We start from the raw sequence: 10,831 nt of genomic DNA, 5'->3' as shown, positions 1-10,831 counted from the left end.
CAAAGCCACCAAACTCTGATTACATGCTGATCTAATGCAAAAGGTATGTGAATGTGACACTCTGAGTAACCAGACTCTTGGGTTTGCTTTTTTGTGAACCAGACTGTGAATTTCTTTCGCCCAATCTTAAAATTGGGAACTCAAGGAGCTGTATTAAACTCACCCTGCAGGAAGAGCTAATGAATACAATTTTCTTTAGCATGCCTTTAGGGGGTATTTAGATTTTCAAATAACTAACAAAGTTTATATATATGAACGTAGTGAGGAAATTATTCAGTGTTTAATGGTTATGCTTGCAGGCATTATTTAATGCAGTTAGTTAATTGTTTTCTGGTGTTTGTGTCTTTGCTTGAGTCTAATTTCTTGCACAATTTTGTGTTATTTCTTATGAGAACAAAAGATCAAACTCTATTTAAAAGCCATACACTGAGCAAGATGGCCATATTCTACTGCATAAATAATTTATGTTTTACGTCAAACAAATGCTCTTTTTTTTACAAGGTTGTTAACTTATATATTACGTTGTGCAGGATAATTATTGTTTTATATTTCTTATGTAATTTGTTCTGCGCTGTGATTGTTTTTTTTTTTAATTCTGCCAATTATAGAATGTGAAACTTGTTGTATATTTTATCCAGATGTGAAAAACCAAATAAATCAAATAACTTCAGTCGCTGAGCAATAACTGGAACGTGTTCAACAAGCTGAACTTTGAGAAAGTAACACTGGAGGTCTCAAGTTTACAAAAGGATGGTAAAGGAATTAGGTATGTTATGGTACTGCAATAAAAGCTTAAATTGTTTTACTTCTTTTCACAAATTTCAAAAGGGGAGGGGGTCGCAATAATTGTGGAGATAGATGTACTTTATGCATTGAAACCAGCCCCTTATCACCATTGTTATTCCATACAATGGTTATTAGAAACATACTGTTTCTAATAACATATTTTCAGCCACAGATGTCACGGCCTGGAGGAAAGCAATTTAAAATTGGAAGTTTTCTTGAGTTGTAATATGCCCCTTACTAACTAACTAACTAAATGACTGATTTGACAAAATATTAAAACTTTTACATTCCATATGAAATAAATAAACCAACAATCTTTCAGATATGTGACAAAATAAAGTGCAAAAAGTGTGTACTTATGAATAAGATGCTGTTGAGATTTGTTTAGCACTTTGGTATGAATTTCTGCAAAAATCACTTAATAAAAAATATATTTTTAAAATCTCTATAAATGATTAAAAACAACAAGTGATAAACAGTATAACAAGGTTGTATTAGCCCAATAGAGCTGACCTATATATTAAAGCTCTAGGAAGGAAGGATCAGACCAATTTCTAATCTGGTTATTAATTTTAAATTAGGTTTTCATTGTGTTAAGTTAAATAAGCACACTGTGTTTAGAAACCTAATTTCTTCTTTGAACATTTGTGGCTTCTTCCTATTCACACTTTACTTTTATCTCTTTTCTCTCTTAGCACAGGCCACATTTTTTTATATGTTCAATCAAGGCTGTTCTGGGGTTCCCAGAATATCTCAGATACTCTATCAGACATTTGCAGAGGGAGTTGATAAACAAAGGAAAATTCAAAATGAGTATTCTCACTGGAGGACATGACAAGGTTGCTCTTGTTTGGACTGTCTCGGGGTCTATGTTATGTGAAACATAGGAAAAAAAACATTTTCAGGAGGATTCAGAGGAAATACTGTGCTGCAGATTCCTGCACAACAAAACGCTGAGGGAGACAAGTCTTCCGTGGGGTCATGAAGTATAAATCTCATGAGTTTAAATTTTGCTGTGATTTACTTTACTTTATATCTCCTAAAAGCTATTCTCAAAAAATAAGTTGGTTTAAGTCTGCTGGTTTGTCACTAGAAAGTTGAGGATCATCATAACGGCAAAATCCATCTAATCATCCGTCTTTCTGTTTATACATTCAGCTCAAAAATTGATAACGCAGTTGTGTCCACCGATGGTAAAGAACGATTTTAAAGGACCCGGTCACATACTATGACTTTACAAATTTCTATGCCAATAGCTTGCATACAAAGGTTTTCTGAATAAATTACAGCGTCCTGTCGGCTTATTAGATTTTTCTCTGTGTTTTAGACATTGTTTTTATTCTATTTGTTAAAAAAACTAAGCGCTTTTGCCTATATTAACCGTAACAATACCACATGACCAGAAGTCCGATATTGTGCATGCTAGCAGTGAGTAAATGAGCGAGTCAGCAACCTCCTGCGGAGATGTGAAAAGGAAGCGGTCAAGTAACCCTAACCCTGTAGATCGGGTCGGTCTTCGCCAACGTTGAACTGTCACTTCACTGCGAGGCATTGCATGACGGTCTGTTGGCTCTTATAAAGTAGCTGTGTCAGTTGTCGGTACTGACGGCAGATGGCACAGCAATGTTTATATCTCCTGGTAGCTCCTGGTGCAAAGTTCTTTTCAGGCTCAAAAAGTAAACACAATCAGGAGGTATGCTTGGTGTATGTGGTTTTCTTTGAAGGTTAATTAACTTAAGTGTTTTTTTTTTTCTTTTAAAGTACGTGACTAGGCCCCTTTAGGGAAAGGTGTTTTTAACCTGCTAAAAGTTCTGCAACAACATTCCCATGAGCAGTTTAAAGAAGGCTTGAGCCTAAATGGTATCTTTTAGTACAGCCAAAAGTCACCAGAAACAAGAAGCGGGTAATGATTCCCTTTTTGCCCTGTCTAAAAGGGGTTATTATGCTCTGAGGCAAAATTTCCATCTGGAATCTAATCAGCAAGAAGTTTGGAGAAGAGCAAAACATTGCCTGTGGTCTCCATGGTACTTCTTGCTTTTAACCACCCAATAGACACAAATATACTTCATTGATTTTTCATACATCATATGCTGGTGGATGTATCTTACCTTTTCAATCAAATATAGAGTTAATAGTAAACAACACAGAAATGTAAAGCAAGGCGTGTTCATATTTGTGCATGGCTGAGTATCAGCTGAACTGACTGGAAAGAATCACAGTGTTTAGGTCTAGCCGCTGTGTTTATTGTTGTTATGAGTTATTAGGAGTGGAGACTTGGCCTGTGTTGACTGACCCTGAACAGAAAGTACAGTGTAAACAGAAATCTCTTACTCCGTGACCTCACCGGAAAAAAAGTTACAGATATTGATTCAGTCATTATCAAAAATGCTCCGAAAGGAATTTTTCCATTGTTCTCCGAGTCTGGGCACCACTCTTGGCTGCAGTATCACAACAAAAGAGCCTTCCTCATCTGTGTGTGCAGCCAATCTCTCTGCTCTGCAGGATATATGTCTACCTTTTGTGCTTTCATCCTTTAACGTGTATGTTTAGGAGAAAGAGAAACCGTTTCTACAGTTAAATCTTTTTCATTTAGGTTTGATAAGAAACAAATTTTCAAAAATAACCTTTAAATTGTCTAAATTATAAGCAAATCTCTCTATGTTTCTGTTTTTATTCTCCTGAAAAAACTCTGTTAGTGGATGCTTGATGCCTTGTCCAGGTTACAACTCTTAATTTTCTTAGTATTGCTCAGTCAGTCACACTTTGAAAGCCACGTACACCTAAACAGACAGATCGGGCAGAGAGGGCATTAATCAAACAAGCAGATAGAGACCGAAGGGGACCCTGGAGGTACTGGAGAGATATGCTGCTCAGTTGGTACAACGTGTCAACTATTGTTAGATATGCACTCCACAAATCTAGCCTTTGTAGAAAATTGGCACTGTTGAAAGAAAGCTGTAATAATTCCAGTTCAGCACAAACCCTAAACACAAAAAAAGTTTAGAACCAGGTGCTTTGGTCAGACTGGACAAAAACTGAACTTTCTCATCAACATGCCAAATGCGGTGTGTTGGGGGTGGTGGCGGTATCATGCAATTCTGTAAGAAAACCTGTTAATAAAAATTAAAATAAAGACTTAAGACTGGGGCAAAGGTTTCCTTGCCAATAGGACAAACACCATAAACACAAAGCAAGAACTACACTGGAATACTGATGCATGTTTATGTGTTAGAATGATCCAGTCTAAGTCCAGATATAAATCCAGTTCATCCTTTTTAGATATTTATGTGTAAAACATAACGGAAAACCGTGTATCATTCTTCTTCCACTTCACAATTATGCTCCATTTTGTGTTGATCTGTCACATAAAACCCCAATTAAATACAAAGACTTTTGTGGTTGCAACATGAGGAAAAATGCGGAAAGGTTCAAGGGGTTTTAGTACTTTAGCAAGGTGCCATACTTGAATATAGACCTACCTTAAAGCAAAAGACCTTGAACGCGCCTTCTGCTGTTGTGTCTTTTGAGCAGTCTCGTGTAACACTGTTATGGGAAAACAGCCTCTTCCTCAACGGACATTCATCTTGCATGGGAACAGGTGGATATGTATGGGGTCAGTGAGTATTTCTCACTCTGATCTGAGCAGGTCTGTGCCGATTTAAAGGTTACAAGAATAACGTAAGGAGGTAAATGCAGCACTTTCAATATTAAACATTGATTGCCGTTCATGTCACTCCATGTCTATTAATTTCTTAAGTAAAATAAGCGTTTCACTTTTAGAGTTTTAATAGCATTTTTTAACATAATTGTGCAGCTAGCAAATATAAACATTGTTTATTTTTAAAGCAGGGTATTCAATGTTTTCCTCCTATTTTTGTAAAAGGTTTGAACTAAATGACTTAAGCATCGATAACAATCTTTGTCCAAGCTTGTTTCCTTACCCGTGGAGAGTGCGAAAGGCTTTTTATGAGATGTTTCCATCACGCAAATATTAACAAATGGCAGAATATTACGACAAAGATTGGAAGAGTGCCTTAACTGCTAACATATCTGCAAATGAAGAATGGAAAGATATCATCACAGCTGGCAATCAGGTCTCAACATTTCTCAGAAGATTTCCAACCCATCTCCTGCCGTACTGTCTGGCATGTTTCCATTTCACCCATGAGGGTTCAAATGAATGATTCCCTGCAAGCAATCAGCAGAAAATGAAAATATAATTTTGTTCAATGCGCTTGATGCGTGTTATGTCATGTTGTAACCTGGCCTCAGGATCTAAATTTCCATTCTGTTCACTGGGCTGTAAAAGCTTCCACTCTGTCACACAGTTAATAATCCATGGATGTTTTCTTTGTCAATACGGCGGTAAATTGTGGCACTCCAATTACCATCACTATGTTAGAGCTGTATAAATATGGTACAGTTGTGGTTAGAGACGTTACATTGCGCTCTCACTGTTACAACACTGAACAGTTTATTACATATTCTGTTGACAAGAGAAAGTTGGACTGAACTCATTTTTAACCACATTCTGATGAGACCAAAGGCCAAGAAAAAAAAAAGAGCTTCATTTAAAGCCAATCTGAGTAGCTCTGCCATATAACTATTACTGGTGTGTCTCTAGATCTCGTTACCTACTGATATTACTCAAGAAAAACATATTTACAGACATTGGACCCAAACGTAGCACAAGCAGTGTGGCTCTCTATGGATAAATAGTATGAAGATCCATTGCAATGTTTAGCAAATAATCTTGAATAAATTGATGCTGCTTTTTACTGACTGGAATCAAATCATCAAATTAATTTAACTGTGTTGTGTTATAAATAGGTTTGAATTGGATTGATGTTACTATGACTATATGGTTTGATTGTATTAGAAACAATGGGATTCATATAAATCCAATTAAACTGAAATTAATTCCAAATAACTGACCTCTCTTTTCTTATGAAGTGCCTCAAGAAGCCATTCACTTTGAATTTGGGGCTTGGTACAGTGCAAAATCATGTGGAAAAAAAACAACAACAAAAAAAGCAACATCTGCCTTAGAGCTTTATAGCCAATGACAGAGACAAAACATAGCCACAGCATCATGATGTCAGGGTTTCCCCTACGCAGTTAATTTTGGCTCCCTTCATCTGGAATATTAAGGATCAGGATGTCCTTCACTGGAATGTGCAACAAAACAATCCCACATCTCTCTCGGGAAATGCTGGAATGATAGGAATGACATGAGTGTTGAAGATATTTGTAGAGGTCTCTACGAACTTCCTAGAAGGTATCTTAAATTCGATGTTGTGCATGATGTGGATGAAAGGTCACTGAATGAAGTTAGAGCCAAGTAACTAATCATAGGACAAAGAAGGTGCACCTTCTTTAGGTTCTGGGTTTTTTCTTCCCAGGTCCTATACAGAAACAATTTAAAGTTAACCAGAAATGTGCAAAAACAGATTCCTCCATGTCATCATTTATTAAACAAGAAGACAAAAAGGGAAAGTGGTATGTTAAAATGTAAGTACAACCATGGTGCTTCCATTTGAACAATGATTATTAGCAAGTGTGTCCACTTGTATAAAATCAAGTGATGAACCCCAAGTACTCCTGTTACATCAACAACAACAAAATTACCCCCCCCCCCAATTATTATTATTATTATTATTAATAATAACAATAATAACAATAATAATAATAATAATAATAATAATAATAATAATAATAATAATAATAATGCAAACTATGTAATACTAAGACTGTTTTAAACCAGTTAACATTTTCTAAAACATGAAATGTGCATAGTTTACAACTTTTTATAACTTTCTCTGAATGTTTTCAAATTCATACACAAACAAAGATAGATAGATAGATAGATAGATAGATAGATAGATAGATAGATAGATAGATAGATAGATAGATAGATAGATAGATAGATAGATAGATAGATAGATAGATAGATAGATAGATAGATAGATAGATAGATAGATAGATAGATAGATAGATAGATAGATAGATAGACAGACAGACGAGGCCTTTTAAAGCACACAAATGTCGCCATCTAGTGGGCAGCAAGAGCAATTCGTCTGAAAGTTTTACACTTGTGAAAATTAAGAGTAAAATATTAAATAAAATACCAAAGAATAAATCTGAACTGATACATTATCACCAAAATACAGAAAAGTTGTATTAATGTTAGTTAATACTAACGTCCTGACTGGTGACGTCAGGACGTCATCAGGCGTCCGTTGCCGAGGCAACAGCTACTCTGCACAAACCCAAGAAGGTGAAAGTTACACGACTAAAAACGCCCTGCTCAAACATTTCTTTTTATTTTATTTTTTGTGTGTGCGTTTATACATTGTTAAGCGAAGCTCCCAATGGCAGGAGAGGGATACGCGTTTGAGCAGACCTTTTCTTTCATTCCTCTCCCCGCTAAGCGCTTCTCTTTCCAGCAGGATAAGGACACCCTCGCGCTGTTGATGAAATGGTGACGTAAAAAGTTGGGTGAATTTCTGTCGTCTGTGCAGCTGTGCCGTTTCTAATGTAAATGTGGGGTTTCGTTCAGGTCCATGCTGGGGAGGCTCTCTGCTCAGACTTACAGCTTTGACAGTAACTTCCACCCTTACAGCTGTGAAACGTTTGCTTCGGTAAGTCAAATTTAGCACAGGTCTGACTTTTTTTTTTTTTTTTTGGAGACACAAATATCTCACCCCATTTTTTAGGAGTTTTATGGTGCCTAATAATATATCAATTATAAGAATCTGACCCTAAATGCATGGTGTTGCCCTGAATCAACGAAACAAACAAAATAATAGTTTTGGGATTAAATTAATGACAAAGTAAGTTTTGAAATGTTCGAAGATGATTCTTTATATCTTCTTGCATGTGAATATATTTTTATTTAAAGTTAATGCAAATATAAACATGCTGAAAAGTGACATTCAACTTACCTGGTACTGTGGAGCATGCAACTCCTCTTCCTGAAAAGACTGTGCCTCTCCCAGAGAAAAGGTCACGTGAACTTCAACCCCTCTTTTTATTGGACAAAAATAATAAAAACAAGAATTAAAGGGGCTCTGTTATTTCAAGATATGTGGTTTGTTGCCTGAGGGCAACACAATGCGATAGATCAGGGGTGTAAAACTCAGTTTCATCGAGGGCCACTTAAGGTGACGCTGCTGCACTCTAGTGGCGACAAACTGCAATGTTACCTGGGTGACAATCAAAATACATTATGGGAGATGTAGTTTATGGTCAATCTTCTTAAAACCTATTTTAAGTCAATCATGGGCCTATCAAATTGTGGGGGCCACATAAAATGACATGTTAAGCCACATTTAGCCCGCAAGCCTTGAGTTGGACACGTGTGTCATAGCGGGTTAAAAATTAAAGAGTTTCTTTATCCATAATTATTTCCTTTTTTCTTACATTTTCATGCCAAAATGCAATACGCTCCTGGATTTAAATTACATTTTTGTCCCAGTTTTAAAGTAGAAATCCCTACCATCTGAGTGCAGATATACCTACAGAGGTTAGTATGTATGTATATGTATGGATGGAAGGACGGACGGACAGATGGATTTGACTGTGGGACAGCAAATAAATTCTGGAAAAACAAAAACATTTTTCTATACTGTTTTCATTTTGCATACTTCTCATGATGGGGGAAAATCTTTAAGTGAAATTCTAGACTTTTCCAGACAACATATTAACCTTGTTTATCTTAAGACATTAATTTATTCTTAATTTTTTTCTTCCTTACATGAACTTTGATTTTGATGCCACTCTCCATTATTGTCCAGTGTTTCTTCAAGGACCCGCAGGTGATTCCCACCCTGAGAAATATGAAGGCTGGAGTCTGGGTCCCTCTTGGTATGTCATCGCTCAGAGATCCCTTTATTAATGAAAGCAGGAAAGTTATGTCATCTGCTGTACAATCTTTGAAGTCTGATAAATGCTGAGAGGCTCATGTGTGTTATAGAGAGGCCAGTGGTGTCTGTCAGCGCGGAGCTCGTGCCCTGCACTAAGATCTCCATGGAGCTGTTTGACCCAATCTACTCTTGTGGCATCCTGTGGCCCTCTGGTCACGTAGTTAAATGCTTTCATGACGTCTACACTGACTATGATGAACTACGACAGGTGATCCTCTCTTCTTTTACTCCCTTTGCCTGTTTGTATCTACTTCATGTCTAAGTTCAATGTCAAGACAATTTTTTTTTTTTTTTTTGCTTCTTGTAGATGTTGCAGGAAGAGGACTCTGAACACTACCATGTCATTGGGAGGATGGAACGCGAAGAGTTTTTGTTTCGCCTCTTCAAACACCTGTGTCTTGGCGGAGAGCTGTGTCAGTATGAGGACACCATCGAGCCTTACCTCAGCACCACAAAGAAAATATACAAAGACCTGATAAGGTGTGCGCAGTCTGGCTGCTCAAGCTGGTAATGGGCTTCTGGCTAAACAATTTTCTGAATCGTTTGTAGTCCAAGCTGAAGGATGCCGAAGCTAGAAGTGGAAAAGTCAAAAATGTTCAGTTGTTGGGTGTATTAACCTAGATAATTCATTACACTATCCCCCAGCAGACTACAAAAATGGTTGAATGGAGTTTAGTGGAACACGCTGTGACCTGGAAGGAGGCGGGGTGTAAAGTGGCTCCTTTGCGTTTAAAGAGACAGCACCAAAACAAGTTGTTCTCAGACGCACCTCAGAACAAGAGCAAAAGAGGCGCTGTGGGGCAACAATAACGAGGAATTCAGACCAGAATATTGCAGTTCCACTTTATATAGACCACAACTGCAAGATTTAAATGCAAAAAGGAAGAACTTAAAAGCATGATAAGTCCCCTTTAAATCAAAGGTGAGCCGCCCCTCCTGCACATATTGCTACAAACTGCCCATTAGGCTATTGCGCTTTTTCACTGGAACTGAAAAGGCAAATTCAGCTGCTTCTAAATGTTTCTACTTATCAAATACACCTTCATCCATTTCAGCTTGATTTTATGATTGTATTCTAAGGTATTGATACAGAAAGAAAGTATTAATAAATATGTGAATAATAGATAGACTACCAGATGGAATGATTTAGATGGATGGGTCTTTTAGATAATGTGATAGGTAACAGGTTAATGGAAATGCAACTAATTTATCATACTTATCCACACCTACAAAATTCTAACATAAAAGTCAGTGCATAGTGCAGAAACTGAATTCAAATAGATCATGCTATACACTGTTGATTTTAATGAAACCTTGTTATTTTTTACAGTCACACTGTGAAGATCTCATGCCTGAACTTCTCTATATGCTCTTATCAGTCATATTTGCATTTATTTTGTAGTGTGCAAAAGGATGCAGAAACAAAGATCAGCGTGGTGTCCACCGTGCTCAAAGTCAGTGCCTATGTAAGTGAGCAGTTTAGATATGTAATTTAGATTGAATTGTATTTCTTTCTGAAAACTGAAATAAAGCTAGTGTAAGGAATATCAACACAGGGAAAGCTAGAACCATTTAAGAAAACAACAACATTATTTTCACACAGATTTCCTGTTCCCTGTGTTGTTTTCCTCAGGATGAGTCTGGGCTATGTTTCCCTGGGACGCAGGAGGAGGAGCAGACATTTGCCTATTTAATTGTGGATCCTGTCAAACGAAATGTGACTCTGTTCTACCACATCTATGGAGTGGGAAGCTTCTCACTTTAAGAACTGGAAAAGAAAGACAAGTCAGAAATCCTGTCCAGCTACAGAACCGAACGTTGTTTGGTCCAAGGAAACTGCACCCATACATACTTTCTGCCTTTTTTACCCATTTGTAACAACAAGACGTATATTTGAATGCTAGTTTTAGTAATTATAGAATGAGGCCATATAGTGTGTGGTAAAAGTATTGAGACCCTTTCAGTGCTTTAGCCATAAATTTCAATAATGGCTGCAGACCCTTAAAAAGCTCAATAGAAGTGTTTCTTCGTCTTGTATTAAGATTGTGTTGCACTATTTCTGGCAATGCTTATATATATGAATATCAGTTCACATACAAAAACAACTTCTGTAAAAAAAA

General features: G+C 36.9%; 1 protein-coding gene across 1 annotated transcript; it reads left to right on the top strand.

Moving 5' to 3' along the window:
• The first annotated feature begins 7,106 nt into the window (after window positions 1-7,106).
• Window positions 7,107-10,831, top strand: cfap300 (cilia and flagella associated protein 300). Its single transcript, XM_021319532.2, has 7 exons — window positions 7,107-7,267; window positions 7,346-7,427; window positions 8,583-8,652; window positions 8,762-8,919; window positions 9,019-9,191; window positions 10,114-10,177; window positions 10,345-10,831. Exons 1-7 carry the CDS (start codon window positions 7,158-7,160, stop codon window positions 10,474-10,476), a joined length of 789 nt encoding a protein of 262 aa, XP_021175207.2. The 5' UTR covers window positions 7,107-7,157; the 3' UTR covers window positions 10,477-10,831.

This window comes from Fundulus heteroclitus, chromosome 13 (genome assembly GCF_011125445.2).
Source record: "Fundulus heteroclitus isolate FHET01 chromosome 13, MU-UCD_Fhet_4.1, whole genome shotgun sequence".
Lineage (NCBI taxonomy): Eukaryota > Metazoa > Chordata > Actinopteri > Cyprinodontiformes > Fundulidae > Fundulus > Fundulus heteroclitus.
This window is presented reverse-complemented; position numbering and strand designations above follow the sequence as displayed.